Genomic DNA, 25,117 nt, shown 5'->3' on the forward strand with positions numbered 1-25,117 from the left:
TCGTAATTAATAAATTCGTAACTAACAAATTTGTAATTCACAAAATTGCAATTCACAAATTCGTAATTCACAAATTCGTAATTCACAAATTTGTTATTCGCAAATTTACAATTTACATATTCATAAGTAACATATTTGTACGTAACATATATGTACGTAACATACTCTCAAGTTACTGCTAACAAATTAAAGTGTACAATCAACCAAGCTGCAGAATCATACCCTTCAACCAATGCAAAGTTTTGAAACCAAAATTAATTCGGTATTCTGACGATTTTCACCAGCAATTTCCACCAGCATTTTCCACCAGCTCTGCTACACAACTATATGCGTGTGCGCATTTTTTTGTGAAAACTATTTGGGACAAATTGATTAAAGGCAAAAACGACAAAAAAGGATAGAAAAAAAAAAAAAAAAAAAAAAAACAGAAAAAGTTTACATATAATAGGGAAAACAAATTTACACAAAATAGGAAACAAAAATTTACGCAAAAAAAAGGAAACATAAATTTATGCAAAAAAAGCTAACAAAAAATTAAATAAAAAGGAAACAAAAAAATCTACGCAAAAAATAACATACATTCATATGCTGCTATTTTTTTTTCTTCGTGTTTGTAAAAAAAAGAATATACATGTTTAATCTATCAAATTAAATTGAAAAATTCAGATTCAACACTGTTCTGCCAATGGAAATGTTGTATGCAAAAAAGCTATAGCAAAAAATATAGCACAGATTCGGGGATATAATTGCACACTTACCTGTGTTAACACGTATGAGTGTGAATGTATGTATACATGTATGCGCATACAGATGTATACAATCACATGCGTCACTAGGTGAGCGTTAATTCGATTGTGTATACATGTATTTTCAAAAAAGTGTATTCACTACATTTCTGTTTCATACCCATCTAAACAGCTTAACATTTTGAAATTTTTTTTTTTTTTTTTTAACCCCTAAATTTTTTTTTTTTTTTTTTAACCCCTAAATTTTTTTTTTTTTTTTTTTTTTTGGTTTTAATTATTTAAGAAATAAACTTCAAAATTATTAATTAATATTTAGACTGTTTTATCTCTACAAAAAATTAAAGAATTTACAACATATAAAATACCTCTTCATTTCGCTACATTGGTGAATCCATGCCAACCTTTACAATTTTATGCAATTCGCATTTTTTTTTTTTTTTTTTTTTGTTTTTGTTCCTTTTAGCATATGCACGCTTTTATGTATACAAAAATATACCTTTTTTCATTTTTTCGTGCAATTTTTTTGTGTAAAAAAACTGGTGTGAAAAAATATTTTTGTCTGCACATAGGCTTTTCTTTCCCACATTGACACAAGTATCTCTGTTTTGTGTGCCTATATACTCTTGCACGTTTATTACAATCGAATATGATCCCACTACTACCCCATTTACACTCCATTAATTAGTCTTGCTATCCCCTCATGGTAGCATATCATTTTTTTTTTTTTTTTTTTTAATTTTAAGTCATTGTGCAAGATTGCTTAATTAGTGAACTTGACAGGTGCTTCGAAAAGTGTTATCTGATTCTTTCCTATTAGTAGATAGAAAGGAGGGGGGAGGAGTAAAATAACAAAGATGAAGAAAGAAAAGAAAGATGAATATGATGGTCAGAGTGAGAACAATCTCAACAGTTACGATGGTTGCAATAATTATGGTGATCTCAACGGTTACAAGATAAATGGAAAGTCACAAAGTGCGAAGAAGACGAAGCAGGTAGAAGGGGGGCTGTATGACAGCAGAAATGAAAAGGATGCATGTGGTGTGGGAGTCGTGGCAGACATAAATGGAAAAAGTTCAAGAAGTGTTATTCAGAAGGCTATGCAAATACTTCTTCGATTGAGTCATAGAGGTGGAGTGCAATCTAACAATGGTGACGGTGCAGGGATTTTAGTAGGAATACCACATGATTATTTTCAAATGCTGAGTGACACATGTCAATTACCATTTTTATTACCCGAAAAGGGTGAGTATGCTGTTGCACAAATTTTTTTACCTCATAATGAAGAAAGAAGATTATTTTTATACCATGAAATAGAAAAGGAGGTATACAATAATGGACTTGTTGTGTTAGGTTGGAGATCTCCAATTCCAGTTCGTAGTGATGTAATAAGTGCTGATGTAAAAAAAAGTGAACCTTTTATAGCACAGATGTTTGTATGTAAAAGATCAGTATTTAAGAATTACGACGATTTTAATATTTATCCATTTTCAGATATAGATTTTACAGATGATAGTAATTTGAATTTAAACAATTTACCAGATGATATAGAGTTATTAGCCTTTTTTATTAGGAAAAAATTGGTTCGCTATAATGATATGTATTTCTGTAGTTTCTCTTCAAGAACAATTGTATATAAAGGATTATTAACACCATCACAAATATACTTATATTTTGAAGATTTATTAAGCGAACAGTTCACGTCTTACTTAGCTATGGTTCATGTTAGATTTTCAACAAACACATCTCCTACGTGGTATGCTGCTCATCCTTTTAGAAGAATATGTCACAATGGAGAGATAAACACCATTAGCGTTAATTCTTTATTATTTCAGGAAAGAATGCAACTAGCGAAAGCACCTAACTTTTTCAAATCAGTATCTATAAAAGACTTGAGACCCATTAATGAAGAAAATTATGTTATATACGATAATGATGATGAAATAATAGAAAAAAGAGACACATTTGAAGATATTATGTTGACAAAAAATAGAATAAAAAAAAAATCAAGGAGAAGGTTACTTCTTCGATTAAAGAAAGATTTTACCTACAACAGTTCAGCTATTCATTATAAAATAAAAAGGGAATATATGAATTCAGATATTAATAGCAACTCAGAATTTCTAAGTAATGTGAACGAGGCTTCTGGGAGTTCATTCAACGATTCTATCGATGATCTAACAGATCAAGATGATAACAATGTACACTCCAGGTGCATTAAAGAAAAAAATGTATCATGGGATAAGAACAAAAATGAAAAGATATTTGGTCATTCTGTGAATACTCAACTAAAATATGGAAAATCGAAGAAAACGAAAGGTGCTATTAGTTACCCTTCAGATTCTTCCTTATTTGATAATGCTATCGATTTTCTCACGATGACAGGGAGAGAAATAGAACATGCAATTATGATGTTAATGCCAAGGGCATATCAAAAGGACCCAAATATAACCCCATTAGAAAAAGCTTTCTACGAATATCACACATGTTTAATGGAACCGTGGGATGGACCTGCATTAATAATTTTTACAGATGGAAATAAAGTAGGTGCTTCTTTGGATAGAAATGGATTAAGACCGGCTAGATATAGTATTACAAATTATGGATTATTTGTGTTGTCTAGCGAAACTGGAGTTGTGGATTTGTCTTACGACAAAATTACACATAAAGGCTGTGTATATCCAGGAAAAGTAGTTTTGATAGATTTCAAGGAGAAAAAATTTTTAAGACATGAAGATGTATTAAGTAAATTTTTAAAAGAAAAACCGTATAAAAAATGGTTAGATCATTATTCTATCCATTTGGATAATATTATAAAACCTGCTTCTAACATGGAAAATATACGTATGAATGCATATAAATATGGTGCTATTTTAAACAAAGAGAGTTACTATACTAGTAAAGACACAGATGATGCAGATGATCTGGATGATGCTTACGATGAATCCTTAATTAAAAAATTAAAAGCGTTTGGATATACATATGATGCTTTTAATATGATAATTTCTCCTATGGTAAAACATGCAGCAGATGGATTAGGAGCCATGGGAAATGACACAGCGTTGCCCTTTTTAAGTTACATACGGAGAAATTTATTATATTATTTTCAACAAACATTTGCACAAGTAACCAATCCAGCCATTGATCCTATAAGAGAAGAAAATATTATGTCTCTTATGAGTACCCTAGGAAAAGAAGGAGATTTATTACATTGCACATATACGAATTGTCAACGTATATTTATTAATGGCCCTATATTGAATGAAGCACTATATAACATGCTCCTTCAATTACCAGATTTCCCACATATCATAATTGACATGACAGTAGATTTGAGCAAATTAGAATCACTAATGTCTGGAGATGATGTATCAGATGAAATAAAATTTGATGTTGTTAAGAGTATGTCCTCACCAAAAAGATCTTACCACGCAGAAAATACAAATTATACTTTCAAAATGGATGATTACAAGTATAAGCATAATAAGGAAGAATTGAATAAATTGAAAAAAGAGAAAAAAAACAAAATGATTGCTTCAAAATATTTAATTAAATTTATAGATAGTGTGAATACCAAAGTAGAAAATGCTGTACGACGAGGAAGTCAACTAATTGTTTTATCCCATAGTAATATAAACGAAAAGAGAGTACCTATATTTTCTATCATAATTGTAGGTGCATTACATAAATATTTGTTAAGCAAAAATTTAAGAACCCAATGTTCTCTCATAGTTAAAGCTGGTGATTGTTTCGAAATTCATCACTTAGCTGTGCTCCTATCGTTTGGTGCTGATTGTATATATCCATTTATTCTATATGAAAGTTTGAGGTTTATAAAATATGGGGATAATGAAGCCAGATTGAGTAATCAACAAATGATAAGTAATTACAGACATGCAGCAAACTATGGTATTTTAAAAATAATGTCAAAAAATGGAATTTCTACCTTGCCTAGTTATAAAGGTTGTGGATTAATGCAGCCCCTAGGTATATCTAACGAAATTTTAAAAAAATGTTTCATAAATGTATGCGATTCTATTATTGGGGGTGTCACATTCGAATTTGTTGAAAAGGAAATTTTAAAAATGTTTTCTAATGCTTATCCTAAAAGAATATTAACGTTAAATATTAAAGACACGACAGAAGAGTTAGATGATTGTGGGGAATATCATTTTAGAAGTATAGGGAATACACAAATACATATGAATCATCCAGAAACTATTAGCTTATTACAAAAGGCAACAAGAACAGGAAATACAGACACATATAAAAAATATTCAGAATTACAGAACGAATTGATAAATCATTGTGAAATTAGAGGACAATTAGAAATAAATTATAAAAAGTGTCCTTCATATAATAAAAAAAAGAAAAAAAATGAACCCATAAATATACAATTAGTAGAACCTGTGAACAAAATTTTGCTAAGATTTTGTACTGGGGCTATGTCTTTTGGTTCATTATCAGAAGAAGCACATCTAACTGTTACCACTGCCATGAATAATATTGGACTAAAATCAAATACAGGAGAAGGAGGAGAAGCAGAAGATCGTATAAAATCTGATCCATATGAACCTAATACAAATTCAGCTGTTAAACAAATTGCTTCAGCTAGGTTTGGTGTTACAGCATATAGCTTGGTAAATGCACAAGAATTACAAATTAAGGTTGCTCAAGGATCAAAACCAGGAGAAGGGGGAGAATTGCCAGGATATAAAGTTAGTGCAAAAATTGCATCTGTTAGAAGAAGTACTCCAGGTGTTGGTTTAATTTCTCCACCTCCTCATCATGATATGTATTCTATTGAAGATGTTGGACAATTAGTATATGACTTGAAGAATATAAATAAAGAAGCGAAGATTTCTGTTAAATTAGTTTCGAAGCTAGGTATTGGTGTTATAACATCAGGAGTTGTGAAAGGGAATTGTGAACAAATTTTAATCAGTGGCATGTCTGGTGGTACTGGTGCATCTAAATGGACATCTATCAAGCATGCTGGACTTCCATGGGAAATCGGATTAGCTGAAGCACATCAAACATTATGTAAGTCAAAGTTAAGAAAAAGAGTTATTTTACAAATTGATGGACAATTGAAAACAGGGAGAGATGTTATTTTAGGTGCATTACTAGGTGCAGAATCGTTTAGCTTTTCGACACAACCACTTATTGCTTTGGGTTGCATCATGATGAGGAAATGTCATCTGAATATTTGCCCAGTTGGTATATGTACACAAGATCCTGAATTGAGAAAAAAATTCGCTGGAAAACCTGAATATATAATTAATTTTTTTTTCATGCTAGCTGAAGAAGTAAGGGAATATCTTGCTAGTATGGGATTCAGGAAATTTTCACAAATTATAGGAAGATCAGATTTACTCAAAAAAAAAGATCATCTGAAATATGACGAAAAGAGAAAGTTGTTAGATTTCTCAAAGTTGCTATTTCCAGGATGGAAATATTATGCAGAAGAAGAGATGAAAGATCACGTAAGCAAAAGCTACTCCAAGAATGTCAACGACAAGAAGAGAAAAACAACTGTGATGACTTCCCGCTATCCAAGTTACAAGTATAAAACATTTGGGACACACGGTACTAATATGAGTGTACTGGATAAAATGAGGAGAAAACAGGTCCTAATTAATGAAAATTACAACAAGATTAAGAAGTTCGAATTTGTGAAAACTGGCAAGGAGGAGTGTGTTCGTGCAGCAGAAGAAAATCAAGATAGTGTAAATAATGTTGGAACAGGTCTTTATGGTGAGACATGCTCATCTCCTGGGGAATATGACGAAGAGGATGCCGATGATGCAGAAGATGAAAGGGATGAGGAGGAGGAGGAGGAAGAAGAAGAGGAAAAGGTTGAAGATGATGAAGATGATGAAGAAGATGAAGATGATGAAGATGATGAAGATGAAGAAGATGAAGAAGATGATGAAGATGAAGAAGATGAAGAAGAAGAAGAAGAAGATGAAGAAGAAGAGGTTGAAGAAACGGACGAAGAAAAAGAAGCAGAAGAAGAGGTAGAAGAAACGGACGAAGAAAAAGCAGAGGGAGATGAAGTACATGGAGAAATGAATGCACCTGCCCATCCACACGGGAGAAAGCCGAGGAAATCAAAAAAGGAAAGAACGAAGAAGAGGATGCATAAATATTTTTTGGAAGAAAATGATCTGAATAATGAACATATAAAAAATGAAAGTGGAAAATATCAGTTAACAGCTAACGGGAGGAATGAAAAGAATGCAGCGGTGTGTACAACGAAGATGAAAAAAATGAAAATGAGTGAAAAGAAGATGCACGTGAAGAAAAAAGAGCCCAAACCCATGGCGATATTTTGTTGTGAAACACAGAATCATAAATTGTCAGATATCATTGATAGAGAATTGATAAGGAGATCCAAGATAGCTCTTCTGAATTGTACACCTGTAAATATAAAGATGCCTATTAAAAATACAGACAGAGCTGTAGGAGCCATGTTAAGTTATCATATAATCCAGAAATATGGGGAACCTGGATTACCAATGGATACAATAAAAGTGAAATTTCGAGGAACAGGAGGATTATCATTTGGAGTTTTCCTAACTAGTGGTGTTAATTTTGAATTAGAAGGAGATGCTAACGATTTTGTAGGAAAAGGACTATCAGGTGGTATTATTTCTGTACATTTTCCTAAAACATCATTATTCATAAATGATTGCCAAAAAAATATGATTGCAGGGAATTCAGTTTTGTATGGTGCTACAAAAGGAAGAGCTTTTTTTGCTGGACGAGCTGGAGAAAGATTTGCAGTTCGTAATTCTGGTGCTATTGCAGTTGTTGAAGGAGTTGGATGTCATGGGTGTGAATATATGACAAAAGGAATAGTTGTCGTTTTGGGAGAAATTGGTTGTAATTTTGCTGCTGGTATGAGTGGTGGTATTGCATATGTATTAGATATTAATAAAAAAAATGTAAATCATCAAATGGTCGATTTGAAAGTGTGTAAAACTATGGATGAAAAAATGACACTGGAAAAATTATTACATGAACATTATGAAAGAACAAATTCATATACAGCCAAGATGTTGTTACAAAATTTGGATGAAAATTTACAAAGGTTTACTAAAATTATTCCAAGAGATATTAAAAGAGTTTTAACTGAAGCATGTATCGAATTTGTAAAAACAGGAAATGAAGAAGCAGCTGCAATTTTAGATGATTGGGCATCGTTATTAAAAAATGTTGATCAACCAGAAAATATGTATAAAAAGGCAATGCAATTCTTTACTACGATTTCGGATGATATTTCAGGTTTACCAAAAACCTTAGCACTGAGAAATGTAGATGGGTTGATAATTTACGACATTTTGCAAGATAATCATAGTAGAAAATTATTAACAGTAAAAAATTATACACATGATTTGAATATGGTCCAAGAAAATGAAAATCATCAAGGTCATGCGAAAAAAAAAAAAATTTTCGATTTTGAAAGATTTATTCATAATTTAGAAATTTGCAGAAAAAATAATAGAAAATGGAGGAGATTTTCTGAAATACCATTTAAGTGTAGTGCTTTTGATGATTTTAAAAATATCTTTCCAAAAATTCTAGATGAAAAATCTAAAGAAATGATCAAAAAGTATATACTTAATGAGAAATATTTGCTAGATTTGCATCTGAAATCGCTCAATTCAAACACATTTATTGACAGCTTGATAATGAGAGACGAGGGGGAAGATTACATGAATATGACTCAGAACCAAATAAGTCCAAATGCCTACTCATTAAAAAATTTCCTTTATGCAAATGAAAAATCAGAGACAAACACTAAGGATGATCAGCAAAATGTGAAAATCCCTGAGCGTGGTAATAATTTACCTGTTTCTACTGCTTCTGCACACAGTATCACATGTGCTTCTGTATCATCAGTAGATCAAAGGGAATGTAGAAAAGTTGAGGAAATTTGCACCGGTTCAGTGTCTGCTGTAACAAATTGTGCTTCTTCTCCATCGAAGGATATGCGTCCCATAGTAACAAAAATAGTTACGCACACACAAGGTAGCTACGAAGGAGAAATAGTTGATTCAAACATCCCAAACATGAACCTAGCGAAACCGTTTTTAGCTGTAAATCCAAATAAAGTAACAGGATTTAAGGAATATGAAAGGTTATCTCATCCATTGAAAGATATCAGCAGTAGAGTATTGGATTATTCAGAAATTATAGTACCAATAAATGGAAAAAGTAAGTTACACAATCAATTATTAAAAACGCAAGCATCTAGATGTGTAGACTGTGGAACACCTACTTGTCATTATCCAAATTCTAGTGGGGGAGGATGTCCTTTAGGCAACAGAATATTTGATTGGAATAATTTAATATATGAAAATGAATGGAAAAAAGCGTTAGAAAGATTATTAGATACAAATAACTTTCCAGAAATTACAGGTCGAGTATGTCCAGCCCCGTGTGAAGATGCATGTGTTTTAAGCATTAATGAAAAACCAGTGTCCATAAAATTTATAGAATTATCGATCATCGAATGTGGTTTTTTAAAAAAATGGATTCAACCAATTATCCCACATAATAGGACAGGTAAAAAGGTGGCAATTGTCGGTTCAGGTCCAGCAGGGTTAACAGCAGCACAACAATTGAATAAAGCTGGACATGAAGTTTCCATTTTTGAGAAGGATGAATATTTTGGTGGATTACTAATGAATGGTATACCTAATGTACGGTTAGATAAGAAAATTATAGAAAGAAGGTTGATAATAATGAGAAAAGAAGGAATCATTATGAAAAATAACACAAACATAGGAACTGATATAACTTTGTCAGAACTGGCAACAAATTTTGATGCAGTTTTGTTATCAACTGGTTATAAAATTCCAAGGAAATTAAATATTCCAGGATCTCATTTAAATAACATTTATTTTGCTATGGATTTTTTAACAACTTGTCAAAAATCTCTTATGAAATCGGATCTAACAGATGATAATTATATAGATGTATCAGAGAAGCATGTTATCATATTAGGTGGTGGAAAAACAGCTGTTGACTGCATCAGTTTGGCCATTCGCATGGGTGCAGCTAGCGTTTTACAATTCACCAGACAAGATATTCCACCCATGAATAGTACAGAATCTGCATGGCCAGGATTAAAGCATATATTTAAGGTTGAATATTCACATGATGAAGCTATAATAATCCAAGGCAGAGACCCAAGAGAATTTTGTGTAAGGAGTATAGAATTTATCTCATCCAGTAAAGACCCCAAAAGAGTATCTGGAATTAGAGCTATAAAAGTAAAATTAAGAAAAACTCCGAAAGCTGAAATGAGAAAACCTCTACTTCTGCGTACGACCTCTGCAAAATCGACAGGCGCTTCTGTAGTTACATCGAGTACTACTGTTTCTACCATACCAAGTAACAATGGTATTTTGTCCAAATTGGAATCCAAAAAGCAAGTTCCCAAACTGGCTAAAAAAAAATGCCAAAAAAATGTTATCAGATCCACTGGAGCAGTAGCAGTAGTAGCAGCGGCAGAAACAGCTGAAAACGAAGCACCTGGGGGAGAAAACACGACTGCAATGACGACAAGGAAAAGCACAAGTTCTCATTCCTCTTCGCCAGGAGGTGCAAAGGGCATTATTAAAAACTATCAAACATCGAAAGAACAAAAGGAATACACAGATATTCCATTTACTGAAAGGATTTACAAAGCTGATGTTGTAATTTTGGCATTAGGATTTTCAAAAACAGATGATTCCATTTGGGAAAATGATTCCATTAAGGTTGAACTTAATAATAATAACTGTATAAAAACAAAAAACAGGACTTATCAAACTAATTACAAAAAGATATTTGCCTGTGGTGACTGTAGAGTAGGCCCTAGTACTGTTGTACAAGCAATAGCTGACGGGAGGGATGTGGCAGCAAAAATAGATGAATTTCTGATGAATACAAATTCAATTTTACCTTCTTGCAACACCTATTATTATTATCCCCCTAATTACAAGAACGTTCCTTTTGGTACAGCTCATTGGGGATGATGCTTCATTTGTTTCGTTGTGTCATATGTATGTATGTATGTGTGTATGTATGTGTGTACGTATGTATGTATATATGTATGTAATTTTTTTTTTTTTTTTTTTTTACACAATGGATAACTTGTGTGCGTTTTTATTTGTAATATTTTATTCATTCCTTTTATTACTTCAATTTTTTATTTCCTAAGTTTGATGTTAATTTTAATGTTCACGTGGGAAAGTTACTGTGTACCACTTTTTCCTAATTAATTTTTGCACACATCCTATTTAACATTATTTTGTTATAAAAAAGGGGGATGTATTTTATTTACATAAGGAAAAAAAATAAAAAAAAATAAAAGTAAAATAAAATAAAGAAATAAGAATAAAATAAAAAAATAAGAACAAAATAAAATAAAAAAATAAGAACAAAATAAAATAAAAAAATAAGAACAAAATAAAATAAAAAAATAAGAACAAAATAAAATAAAAAAATAAGAACAAAATAAAATAAAAAAATAAGAACAAAATAAAATAAAAAAATAAGAACAAAATAAAATAAAAAAATAAGAACAAAATAAAAGTAATATAAAATAATCACTACACAACAAAATTAACCATAAATATAAACCTATATCAGTGTGTATAAATTAAAAATATTCGTAAAGTTTGCAATAAAGAATAAATAAAAAAGACTCTAAGATGTTGCAAAGATTAAAATGAAAAGACAGCGTTACATGTGCTTAAGGTTAGGAACGCATTTACAAGCGTTTCTTTTTTGAGGTAAATTTAAAAAGAAGAAAAAAAAAAAGAAAAACACATTTTAACACACTTATCCAAGGGCACACTAAAAAAACGAACGAGCGAACGAACGAACGAAAGAAAGAACAACATTTGGGTGGGTACAATCTGCATGCATGGTAAAACACTTTTACACAAAGTCATGCTTGACATAGCTACACATAATGATAGGAGAAATGTTGTGTGCATACATTAATTCGGGCGGTATTCCAAACAAACGAAGTGAGACGGAAAAAATAAGAAAGACCACAGATTAGAGTATAAATGATCCAATAAATTATGTCATAAGTGCAGGCGTGGATGGCCATTTGGGAAGGAAAATAAGGAAATTCTTCTGCTTCGTCAAACAGGCATTTTGCGAAACGAACAAAATGAGGAACAGAAAATACTTACGAAATTCCATTATGAGCAGAAAAAATAAAACAAGGCAAAACAAAGCAAAACAAAGCAAAACAAAGCAAAACAAAGCAAAACAAGGAAAAACAAAACATACATTTTTAAGTTTCTCATCACAAACACAAAAAAAAATAAATAAACTAAAACATAAATTTTTAAGTTGCTTTTCGCACACAAAAAAAAAAGAAAAATAGAAAAACAATCACATAGTAACCACAAAATAGTCACATAGTAACCACAAAATAGTCACATAGTAACCACAAAATAATCACATAGTAATCACAAAATAATCACATAGTAATCACAAAATAATCGCAAAATAGTGACAAAATACATCTCATATGGAGGGCTCCTTTTAAACCAGTGAAGCAGGACTTCACTGCCCATGTTCATGTGTGTAATCGTTGGAGAGAAATATGATCACTTAACCAAAGTCCTGTTAAGATAAACTGTCCTATTTAATGTGCTATCCTTGTCTTTTGAGGAGGTTTTCATTTGCAAACTTCCCTTGGTACTCATAGATGACAAATTTGCATATCCTTCTTTTTTCTTTTTGTTTAAAGAATATATTTTCGAGCTAAATTTCTTATTGTTTTCGCTTATAAGTTCCGCAATTATATTATTTTTTTCACCTTTTTTTGAACGATTTACATTTTGCATCAAAAGGGATCCGTTATTCTCAGGAACAACTAATTTACTTCTGTTAGACTTAGAATACATAAACAAGTCATTGCGTTTCTCGTTAATTATTTTCTCTTGCTGAGCGTTTATAGTAGCAATTTCGTTGTTTAACTTTTCTATATATCCACGTCTTAACTCATCATGTTTTCCTTCTCTTAATTGGTTAGCATGTTTATGTTTGTTATAAATATCTCTCTTGTTCAAGACACGCATATTTTCCACTATCTCTACACCTTCCACTTCATCCATTAACCCCGATTCTTCCTCTCTTGTACTATTCATATCGTAATAGATATCTTCATCAAATTCGTTATCCTCTACAATGCAACTGTTACTATGTGGATGTTGATCATTGTCATGACCATTTTTTCCTTCATATTTTCCATTAGAACGAAAAGGATCATTTATAAATTGGGTTCTACCATATGACTCAAGGTCCTCTCCATTTTCTCCATAACAAGGATCGATATTTCCTCTCTTCTTCGTTTCTTTTAAAGTCATGGAATGCACCCCCTGAGCAGAATCGAAACTTGGGACAATTTCGACGTTGTTGGGTTCATCCTGCAGATAGGCGAAATGGTTTTGCTTTATTTCATTTATTATTATTATTTTTATTTTTTTTCAAAAGCAATTATATTAACACTATTTTATATTTTTGTGTTTTATTTAATTTTTTTTTTTCGAACATGGAGTCTGCACATTTTTGATTCCCTATTTTTTTTTAACCTGTTCCCTTTTTCTTGCTTTCATGTAATTCTTCCATTCTGATTCACTGAATCCAATTTTCTCGGCTACATCTGTGCATAAAATATCTTCAGGATTTAAAATTCTATAATTTCCTATCCACATTTTGGGTTTCATTTTATTTGGGTAATAAACAAATGTCCCTTGAACAGCATTCCCATCAACTGGAAAATGAGAGACAAAGGAACAAAAAAAAAAGAGAAATTAAAATGGTGCATTTTAGGCATGTGGAAGTGGTAGAAATGGTGAATGCACCGTATAGGTACTCATCTTGCGGAGTATGAAAAACATTAAAGTGAATTCATTATGATCATCAGAAAGGTAAGGTTAATTATTTTATTTTATTTTTTTTTTTAACAACTTTTATTTTATTTTTATTTTCATATATAATCCTTTTTACAATGTTCCAAATGAAGTCTATATTAAAATGAACAAATATCATAATAAATCAGTGCCTATAAATTGTTCAGGCGCTATTTTTCTTTTTTCTTTTTTTTTCGCATTTGTTTACTTGTCGTATTGTTACTTAGCGCTTCATTCATCATTTTCTGTGGGAAATCTGGATCTTCTATCATCTCAGGATCTCCCTATAAAAATGTGTGTAAAAAAAATATTTAGGATATATCTATTATTACACCCATAACGTATAAGCAATATGTGCACATACAAGCTTGAAAGTGATAAACAATATTTCCCCTTTTTGTACATAAGGGACAAGAAGTTTACATACATAAGTATGCTATTCTTTAGGATCGATATTCTTTATTTGTCTTTAAGAAGTTCCCTTCATTTGTTTTTCACTCCTTTGTGCATACCTCATTTATTGTTCTATACTCCCCAATTTTTGTGCTTAACTCAAGCATTGTTAGTGGCTTTTTTTGCTGTGCACAGGATATATTCCCCATTTGCAAACTGAAAAGGTCTCTTGTTGTATGCTTATTTTCACGTTTGGATAGGTACACTTTCCAACAATGTGTTATAGATGGTCTATATAAACATATATATATATATGTTACACGCTTCTTTTAAGAAAAAATGTACCGTGGGATAATCACAATTAGACATAAAAGGTTCCCTTTTGTTAATGTGTTTTTATTTATTTTATTATTATTTTTTTTTTTTTTTTATCCGTAGATTGGCACAATTTTTCACTAACTTTGAAATGTACACAAGTAACTCACAATACAAGGAAATTTAAAAACATTTTATTTCTTGAGTCTTACCTTTTTCATTATTTTCTTTTTTTCTTTTTTATATTTAAAAATGTTCTTACAGTTTTGTATAAATTGCGGGATTATTTTTTTTTTTTTTTTTTTTTTTTTTTTTTTTTTTTTTTTTTTTTTTGTTTGTATAGAATTTTATGAACTTGCCTTTTTTCAGCAGTAGTTTGTAGATCTGAATCATGTCTTTTTTTTTTTTTTTTTTTCTTTATGATTATAGATCAAAAGTTTAGGTGTAATAATAATAGTTCTTACAATTTGGTTGCATTGCCCTTTATACTATTAAGGAAAAAAGAGTTGTCTTAAGCAATACAATTATATTCATACGCACACAATTATTATGTATGTTTATATAAATATCCATGTAGTTTATTTTAATTTTTTTCAACTGTCTTCACTTTCCTGTTGCTCCTGCACAACATAAAAAAAAAAAAAATAAAATAGAAAACTGGATATAATTTTTAGAAAGCTTGTAATTGGGGGGGGTATACACAAAAGTGTACAAACCTTAGAGTTTTTCACAGAAGCAAATAGAGTTTTGTGTGGGAGATGCATTTTTTTAATACCCTTTTTTTTTTTTTTTTTTTTCAGTTACGTTTTTATAAAAACGTGATCATGATTCAATTTTTGAAAATTCCAATTTTATTTCCTCATAAGAAGTGAACAAATACACAGTACAAATGGGTACGAAGCTATTTTTTTTTTTTTTTTTTTTTGCCCCAATATTCCCATTTTGTTGCTACTTTTTAAACTTGTACGTGGAAAATCATTTAAATTTCCATAATTTCACATATCTGTGTAAAAGCATGCTACATAGCAGTGCTACTTTTTGTTACTCCCTTTTAAAAGTAATATATCTAACTTTAAGTGACAGAAAAAAAAAAAAAAATGAACCTTTACTGAATTGAGAAATGCTTAATACGTTGAAAAAATGCTAACACCCTGAAAATTGCATAACAAATTGAAATTATATACTGTTAATCACCTGATAATGTCGTGCAGACTAATGCAACATGAAATTTCTGTGTGTGCTTGTTCAAAATGACTTTTTAAATGGAGGAATATTCGCAGGAAAAATAAGCATATACATAACTATTACTACACTTTAAGGTTATGTACATGTGTCATACCTTGGATGAGGTAAATGTGGATTTCCTTTCGTGTCAAATTAACCAAAACAAATGAAGTAATGTTGGCATAAAAAAAAATGTGCAAAGTGTAATTACGTGCACAACAAATTGGGTTGCTCATGGGAACACACAGAGCAAAAAAAAAAAATAAAATAAAATAAAATAAAATAACAAAATAAAATTATGCTGTAAATGTGTTAAACATTTATTAAAAGGTACATTTTTTCTTCCTCTTTTTTTTCCTCTTTTTTTTCCTCTTTTTCTTCCTCCTTTTCTTCACCTTTTCTTTTTTCGTGTATCTGTTTAATCACACCTTCTACATTTCTTTTAATTTTCCAAATCGTGCGGTGCTTAATTTAACTCTCACTTTTTTTTTTTATTTGCCTCCGTTCATGCTGCACTTCTGTAAGTGCAAAAATGAGAATTCCTCTTGAATTCCCAACTAGTGCCACTTATAATGTTGATAGATTACCAAAAAGATGTGTTCAGTGGAATAGACACAAAAAACGTGTTGACACATACGAGGAACATTATTGTCACATGAAACAAATTTGTATATAGTAAACGAATTTACATTCCCTCCTCACACCTCTATGCAAATAATGAGCACAAGATGTGAAATTACTCACAAGGACTACATGAAAATACTTTCTAGAAAATGCTGGAACTGCATTCGCACCAAATGAACAGTGTGGTACTGGCACTTGTGTTTATGAAGATCCAAATAAATCCATATTTGTTTTGATACCTTTGTGGTTTTGTACATTTTTACTTATAATCATCAGTGGTACCTAATGGAGCACTTAAGTATAAATAAGACAATTACGTCATTTGGTATTTATATGTGACTTTTTCCCAATTGTATACACATCCACCAAAAAGGTTTCAAAAATAAAAATTTGTGGCATATTTGTGTAGAGGCTTAGGTAAACCAGTAAGCATATATACTTTTTTACATATATATGTCTATCATAATAAATGATTTTTTTTTTTTTTTTTTTTTTTTTTCGAGCATAGCGAGACATGAGTTTTTAACGTGTAGCTTAAATAAATACTATTTTTACATGATGAGCCTGAATGTTTTTCTTTTTTTTTTCTTTTTTTTTTTTTTGTTTACATCTAATTTATTTTCCTTCATCAAATTGTGCCTTTGTTTTTACCCATTTGTGGACACATTTTTCATTAATACCCAATCCTCGCTGGGGATGCTTAAATGGACTCACAAAAAATGTCAATAAGGTTTACACAAACATTTTCACTACTCACATTATTCTCACTAGTGGTATCTTGAATGGAATATGCATAATGACATGCACATATACTTGTGTGTCACACCCTGAGCTGAGATTATCATATGTTTACCTCGTAAGGTGAAAAAGTAATTTTATAGCACACGTATATATGTTTTTTATATACAAAAGGCCATTTTGTATGCAACTTTTCGAAAATAACTAAAAATAGGGAAAAAAAAAAAAAAAAAAAAAACCATTATATACTCCTTCAAGATTGATCGAAAAAAAAGTTAAATTATAGCCCTGTCACGATAACCACGAAAGAATAGAGAAAAAAATATGCACAAAGAGGCTTTTGTGTATTTTTTTACTTTACGCATTAATTTACTTATATATATATATATTTATTTACTAATTTACTTATCCATTTACAATTTATTCTTTAATTATTTTTTTTTGTTTTTTGAAGAAATAAGGTACACATTTTTTTTTTTTTTTTATAACGATGGACGAAGGAAAGAACGCATTTCTTTTTCACCTATTTTGCTCGAATGCAAATGATCAGACAATGGAAGAAGAAAGTAAAATAAGAAATTATAGATTCCTGAAATTACCAAGTATATCTGAACCTTGTAAATTAGTTTTATACTATTTTAATGACAAAAGTAATGAATTATATTTACTGGAACGAAATTATTACAACCCCAAAATTGAATCTATAAAACATGAAAATGATAAAATAAATAAAAGTTGTGTGTCTCTTTTTATAAATAACTACACTATACAGAATGAATGTTGTTTTTTTTGTTATCCCATTGATGTAATTTTTCTTTTTACAACCTTGATATATCAGAACTGCACAAGCAATACTTACACGACATTGGGAGATTATATAGACAATATATTAAGAAATAATGACATAAAACTAAAAAATGAAATAAAAAAAAATATTTTTTACATTTTAAACAAAAATATAAATAATGTAAAAGACAGATTAAAAAATGTATGTGATGAATTATACGAAATGGGGAAATTTTATTACAAACCAAATTTAAAAAAAGTAAAAAATTTTTATAACTTTAAATGTGTTATATTATTTAATTATATAATTGAAAATAAAATTGTTTTTTCTGATTACATGCAACAAATGGATAAAGAAATTTTAGAAAAATACAAAATTAACTTGAACTTGCATTCAATCAGTACAACGAAAATGAAAAACATGAATTTAAAACAAATCGATAAATACAATGAGTATAAAAAAAATGTTGATTCTTATGTGATACATTTTAATAAGAAATATTATAAATTCTGTGGATCTGATTTAAGGACTTTTGTTTGGTTAATTATGAAAGGATTTATGAGCTTATCTTTAAGTGAAAAAATCACCCCTCCCGATATCCATGAAAAATTAAGTAAAATGAAAGAGGACGACAAAATGAAAAAAATGCAACAAAATGAGACATTCACAAAAGGCAAGAAACATCCTCTACAGCCTCCTAGGAATCAGATGATGATAGAATCATTTTTTAAAAGGAAAAAGACGAATTGAAACATGCAAATGGCACAGCAGGATATAAGAAGAGGGAGAAGAAACAAAATATTATCTGCACGTTGCTTGAGAATATATGTAGGTACTACCGTTGTTTATGCCTTTACATGCGTGTGGATGTATATCTGTCTATATATTTCTCTATTCACCATTCATCTCTCTCCGTGTATACATGTAAATATATATATACATGTGCACACACTCAGGAGCAGGTTCTTACATATTATATCCCCCAGCAGAACCATGTTTTCGTAGTGAAAATATTTTGGTGGTTTGACTTTATCCCTCTCGTTATATTATTCTCCATCCATATGTTCACTCCAACTCACTACATTGATAATGTTCTCTAGATGATATACTAAATATTTATGCAAATGGATACGTCTAATCCTTCATACATTTTTTTTCAAATTTGATATTTTTAAAAAGGCGATATCTCAAAATTTTACGCCCCTATATATATATATACAGATGTGTGTACATTAAAGAACGTGTTAAGATGTAACTGAATTGATGAAAAGAAAAGTGGATGAATATTCTGCATTTCCCTTCACCCCACTTGGAAATATAGGGCGCAAATGTTTTGCCAAGATGAGTGAGTACCAAATTGAACAAATGAGGAAATGGAGATGGGGCAAAAAAGGAAAAATAAAACAATCGCGGACACATACGTGCATACATACGATGACACACTCATACGGACGGCTTAACTTTAAAATAGATGCATCATAATTCAGTAGAGCATCAAAAACGCCTAAACATTTGTTCTCACAAATTTTGTCTAATTTTTGTGAACGATCTTACAGCTGCTACAGAGGCTGCTACCGTATTTCAATCCAGGAAGTAGGCTGTTTTTTTTTTTTTTTTTTTTTTTTTTTTTTTTTTTTTTTTGACTTAAAAATGCTTGGTTGTAGAGTGAAAACGGGGGTAAATTTTTATGTGTATATAAGTGTGCATATTATACGTGAAAAGACTTATGTATCTTATGCACATCATGTCTGTCTCTTAAAACCGATATGTCCGTTTGATCAAATGTAGGAGAGTCGACAAAATGCAGAATCCTCCAAATTGGTGTACTAAGGCCAAGTGGATAGGCACGTGATGAACTAATGTGCTTATGCCGGTTAACATTTGCGCTGTTGTAATAAAGGGCAGAACGAAGAAGAGGCGTTTTGTTTTTTTACTTAGAGCAATTTTCTGTGAATAATAATATAAGAGAAAACTATTTAGGACAATGAGATAGCTTAGCATACGATGATTAAATTGTACGAGTGCAGTGTTTTCAAATAGCTGTTCATATTTTTTCTTTTTGCTGATATAAAAATTTTTTACATCATCGGGAATAAATTTATCTAACATTTTTGGCCAAGTATTATAAGCATATCCTGCATCATTTCCAGCTACAAAACCTCCATATAAAATATTTGAAAAAACTAAAAGGGTAAAAAAAAATAGACCTAATTTCATACCCCTGATGATATTTCTTTTCTCATACATTTCATGTATTAATTGGTTCCTCAAAAATTCAGGCCAAGTTTCAATTTGACTTTTACGATACTGTTTTCTCAACTTTCCTATTTCGATTAACGTTAATGAATTCAGAAAAATATAACTGTACGTTACTGTTGCACAAAATAGATGAAAAACTAGTCGGTATGGTGAAACTCTTGGTGTTTTATTTTCTGTTTGCGGTTTTTGAAATCCACTTTTGACCATCCACCAGCCTACAAATCCTTGAAATGTTCCTAATGCCAAAATAACGCTTAATTTTTTTATCATATTTTTTTTTAAATAATTTTTATATATAAAAAATCCTGCTCCACTAACAAAAAACAAACCTATAAAACGACCAAATGTTCTGTGTAACCATTCATTAAAAAATATTTTCTTATAATCATCTATCGAAATGTTATAATGCACTTCTTTATATTCTGGAGTTAATTTATATTCTTCAAATTCTTTTATCCATTCTTCTTCGTCCTTTGGATATTTGATACCGCGAAAATTCCAGTGCGTTATAGATAATCCACTTTCTGTTAATCTTGTGTACCCTCCTATACTTATCATAACTAATATTAATAAGCTGCACGTGTTTAGCCACATTCCCACTTTGAACTCCTGACCTTCTTTCACATAGTTCATGTATTTATTGGCCTTCTTGATTAAGAACGATTCTTCTTCCTTGCTTAATTTTGTGAATGTGCTAAAATGACGCTTATATTTCAACGTCTTGTTCTTGGTTGCATTTTCAAACACCCTCCTTATCTGGTGATGTCGTAAAAAGGAAAATTTGTTCAGATACATATTCAAACAGAACTTGATACGATTCCATACAGTTAGACGCAATTTTGATGTGCTCGAAATGTTTATTAAAAGTTTTTCCTTCCTTTATTCCGTTTAATAGCAGAAGCACTCATACACACATGTACACAAAAAAAAAGCATAAAAGAGAGAGGATCAAGCAAAGGTACTATTCATTCATGTCATGAATTGTAAAAAGTGCGTTTTTTTATAAATTGAGTATTACATTACTGCAAAATATGATATGCACAGGATGTCATAAAGGAAAAAGAAAATGTAGGAAGGGAGAAAAAGAAAAAAATAATAGTTGTGCCGATAATAATAATAAAAATATGATAAAGTGCCCCAATTTGCAAAAAATAACAAAAATACATTTCACAAAAGTGCAAATGTTGGGTATTTTTACAAGTGTACTCTACCCCCTCTATGGGAGTTATATTTATTGTTTTACAGAAGCTACTGTTTTGTTTATCCATCTATGTGATATCTTATTTTTGATTCCTTTGTATTTATACGTAAGTACAATAGGCTTTTCAAAAAATTTACTCAGAGTAGCAGGTGGTCGATAAAAAATATATATCTCTCTCACTCGTTTTGATTTTTCTCCCATTTTTCGTTCATAAACGTGCACAGATACTGTAGTTCGTTTTCTTATTTGATACAAAGGAAAAAAGTAGAAGCCTTCTTTGCCCACCTATTCACAAATGACATAAAATTTTAGCTAATTCAAAGTTTGTGTTATTTTATTGCTGGTCACATAACACATTTTGTTGCACATGCAAGAGTGCAAATATAAGTGGGCAGCAAAAGAGCATCTGACAGGGTAAAATAAAATTTCTTATGTTTTGTGTACAAGTGGGAAAATAGAATATATGTTATATATCATGCAAACATACACGGACGTGAATCAAATATAATTTTATAATCATTTAAACTGAGGTGAAGATAGCCTTGAGGCATTCTTTCATATACATTTTTTTTTTTTTTTTTTTCTCTACACCTATTTCACGTACACTTGTTTTATTAAAAAAAAAAAAAAAAAAGACGAACCAACAGTAGTTGTAGTAGTGCTTCTTCCACTGCTACTAACTGTGGTTGCCAAAATAAAGTAAAATAAAAATCTCTGTTATGACATTAAGCAGGAATGTTGCATAGTATTAACACTATGTTTCAATAAGGGTTGATACAATATAATAAGTGAAGTTAGCACGGGCCTATACATCAATGGCTAACCAATTTTTATGTATCCAATATTTCAGTACACGAGTGCTATGTTTTCTGTTGGAAAAAACTCTTACTAGCTTAAGTTGGGAATAACTGAAAAAAATCATATCATTTAGGTTTTCTTTTCAAAACACTTTGAATCACTGTAGGGGAACTAATGCGGGACTGTGACAATATGAAGTGGTCATACGATCTTGTCATAATGTATGTAGGAGAAATGTAAATACCAGCACTCCATAAAAAAAAAAAAAAATATATGTAACAAAACAATTAGAGGTAGGACAAAAGCAAAAATAAAAAAAAAAAAAAAAAAAAAAGAACCCAATCTCCAATCATTGCCGTCACACGACAGATAAAATATACACATCTTAAAAGGTTAAGTAATAATAAATTCCACGGATGGAAAACAAAGTTATTAATCCACCTTAAGTCAAGAATAAGCCGCATAATTTTCGGGACTTGTAATTTTTTGATCATTAGGGACATACTAATTACATCCCTCTACTTTGTATATATTATTTAACGATTTAACAATAACACGTTTTTTGACCTGGAAAAAAAAAAAAATAAAAATAAATAAATAAATGAATTGGGGTAAGATTGAGGTTCGTTGCAAATATATGAATTATAGTAATGTCATGTATTCTACGAAAAATAAATTTTGTGTGTATTTTGAGTTATGTTTTCCTTTGGTGATGCATTACCAAATTATGATGGCCTGGTAAATGATCAATATAATTTTTAGCACTTTTAGATTCTTTATTATTCAGAGGAAGATGAATCAAATAATTCCTTAAAGAAACGCTTTCCTCGTCGTTGTCATTTTTTATTATATAATCTCTTATGTAATTCATTTGTTCTGGGAAAGAGATAAACTCATCGGAATTTTTTTTTTGTTTATTTAAAATAGTTTCTGTGGATGATTGTGATAAAGCAGTTTGACCTACGAAAAAAAGGAGAAAAAAAAAAAAAAAAAAGGGGAAATTCTTTATCTTAAGCTTTAAAAGGCATAAAAAATAACATACTAGGGAAAACAGGGTTATGGGGAAAATATTTGTACTAATATATTTAAAAAGAAAAAATAAAATATATAAGCATATATTGTTTTACCTTTTAAAATATTCCTTGTGTGATTTAATGATATATCTCTGTAGTTGAAGCGAAGGTTGTACATTGCGTTTGTCTTCAAGTAGGATCGATTTAACGTTAGCATGTTTATAGGATAACAATTGTATGTGCCCTAAAATAAAAAAGAGGATGCATTTCTCTTATCATACATATTATTGCAGTATTAAGTGTGCATCTTAGAATTAATAATAAAAAAAAAAAAAAAAGGAATAAAAGTCTAATTCTGTTTTATTTGGACTAATTCATCTAGGAATTATTATGTCTCAAATGTTAATTATTCTGCTGCTACTTCAAGCAGAGACTCTTTTATTATTTTTTATTATTATTATTTTATTATTATTTTTTTTATTATATTATTATTATTATTTTTTTTTATTATATTATTATTATTATTTTTTTTATTATATTATTATTATTATTTTTATTATTATTTTATTATTATTATTATTTTATTATTATTATTATTTTATTATTATTATTATTTTATTATTTTTTTTTTTTCAAAAGAATATTTCAACTTGAACATTTTTCTAGGTGTAAAACAATTTCGTGTGAACACGCACATGTATCTGTGCATTATCTATATTTTTTGAAGTAAATTTTTTAGTACATTTTCCAATAAGACATACACGTAATTTTCTCCTATAAATTTTAAAAACTTTCCCTTCCCTTCAGGTGCTATGATTTCACACATATCATCCAACATTTCAGAAATTGGATCACTTCCTTTTACTGCTCTAGCCTTTACTTCCTTTTTGATATCATATGATATGTAACTACTTGGCTCCTTATCTCTTTGTAAATTTTCCATTGATTTTTTATTCTTATAGAAACATTTAGACTTCACTACACTTTCAACTTCTCCATAGCTTCCTTGTTTTATCGACTCTTTTAAATCGTTTGAACTGTTGGAAACACTTGATATATTGGACTGCGAAGTAGCTATATAGTCGTAGATTACTCCAAATTTGTTCTCGTTCTTAGCAGGATGTCTATTGAAAACTATACCATGCTCTTCATCACAATATTTTATTACTGCCTCAGCCATATCATTCTTGTTGCACATTTTTAGATAATCCACAAGGATAGCCTTTTTGCTTATTTCTCCCATACTTTTACATGTAAAATGATATTTTATTTTATTAAACGGACTTTATTTATGTTGTGTTTTGTGCAAAAGAGAAAAATTGTGTATTTAACATCTTTGTTAAAATGGTACATGTTCTTACAAAGAAAATTTAAATGTTATCCAGTGAGCACAATTTTTGGTATACCACGAAAAAAAATAAAATAAACCCATAAATGGATAATATACAGGTGTGATGAAAAAAAAAAAAAAAAAAAAAAAAAAAAAAATTAATAAATAATGCACACACAGCTGCAAATTAAGGAGAAATTTATTCTTTGGTTACATAAAAAGCCATTTTTTCATATTTCAAATTTATAAAAGAAAAAAAAAAATGGATACAATGGCTCGATTTTGTTCCGCATTTACCTGACATGTTCATAAAAAGCTGCATTTTTTTTTTTTTTCTTTATTTACCCTTTTTAAATCTTACGATGTTGTAAAACCAAAACTCAGCTTGTATTCACATTTTATCAAATTCGTGACGACACACACAAGCTTGTTTTGTTTGCACATTTTTATATTAAAGGAAATTATAACAAAAAAAAAAAAAAAAAAAAAAAAAAAACTGGCATAGTAATTTAAATTAATAATTTTCTATAAGACAAGTTGTCTATTACAGTTTATTCAAAGTGTTCAGTCATATTTCTCCATGAAAATAAGCTGTTAAAAAGGTTTTCTTAAATTGTGCTATTTCATAATTTATATTAATGTATAACACGTTGCATATAATGTAGGATTAACATTATATGAACAAGCAGTTTGTACACATATATATAAAAATAATTAATACATGTTATATGCACAATTTAAAAGGTTCAAAATGGGATAA

At 29.9% G+C, this 25,117-nt stretch overlaps 5 protein-coding genes across 5 annotated transcripts; 2 read left to right on the plus strand and 3 right to left on the minus strand.

The window, feature by feature from the left end:
• Positions 1-1,600: 1,600 nt before the first annotated feature.
• On the plus strand, positions 1,601-10,774 carry PGO_131550 (NAD(P)H-dependent glutamate synthase; the record flags this gene model as incomplete). Its single annotated transcript, XM_028689671.1, has 1 exon — positions 1,601-10,774. The coding sequence occupies one exon, from the start codon at positions 1,601-1,603 to the stop codon at positions 10,772-10,774; it is 9,174 nt and encodes a 3,057-aa protein (XP_028545472.1).
• Positions 10,775-12,367: 1,593 nt separating this feature from the next.
• On the minus strand, positions 12,368-14,277 carry PGO_131560 (hypothetical protein, conserved; the record flags this gene model as incomplete). Its single annotated transcript, XM_028689672.1, has 4 exons — positions 12,368-13,189; positions 13,355-13,536; positions 13,884-13,959; positions 14,188-14,277. 4 exons carry the CDS (start codon positions 14,275-14,277, stop codon positions 12,368-12,370), a joined length of 1,170 nt encoding a protein of 389 aa, XP_028545473.1.
• Positions 14,278-17,459: 3,182 nt separating this feature from the next.
• PGO_131570 (ribonuclease H2 subunit B) lies at positions 17,460-18,506 on the plus strand (the record flags this gene model as incomplete). The annotated part of the gene is made up of 1 exon (XM_028689673.1): positions 17,460-18,506. One exon carries the CDS (start codon positions 17,460-17,462, stop codon positions 18,504-18,506), a length of 1,047 nt encoding a protein of 348 aa, XP_028545474.1.
• A 1,005-nt stretch (positions 18,507-19,511) lies between these two features.
• Positions 19,512-20,810, minus strand: PGO_131580 (cytochrome c oxidase assembly protein; the record flags this gene model as incomplete). Its single annotated transcript, XM_028689674.1, has 1 exon — positions 19,512-20,810. The coding sequence occupies one exon, from the start codon at positions 20,808-20,810 to the stop codon at positions 19,512-19,514; it is 1,299 nt and encodes a 432-aa protein (XP_028545475.1).
• Positions 20,811-22,518: 1,708 nt separating this feature from the next.
• Positions 22,519-24,270, minus strand: PGO_131590 (hypothetical protein, conserved; the record flags this gene model as incomplete). The annotated part of the gene is made up of 4 exons (XM_028689675.1): positions 22,519-22,581; positions 22,736-22,974; positions 23,142-23,271; positions 23,770-24,270. The coding sequence occupies 4 exons, from the start codon at positions 24,268-24,270 to the stop codon at positions 22,519-22,521; spliced, it is 933 nt and encodes a 310-aa protein (XP_028545476.1).
• Between the last annotated feature and the right edge of the window lie 847 nt (positions 24,271-25,117).

The sequence above is a fragment of the Plasmodium gonderi genome, assembly GCF_002157705.1.
Source record: "Plasmodium gonderi DNA, contig: Chr13, whole genome shotgun sequence".
In the NCBI taxonomy this organism is placed as follows: domain Eukaryota; phylum Apicomplexa; class Aconoidasida; order Haemosporida; family Plasmodiidae; genus Plasmodium; species Plasmodium gonderi.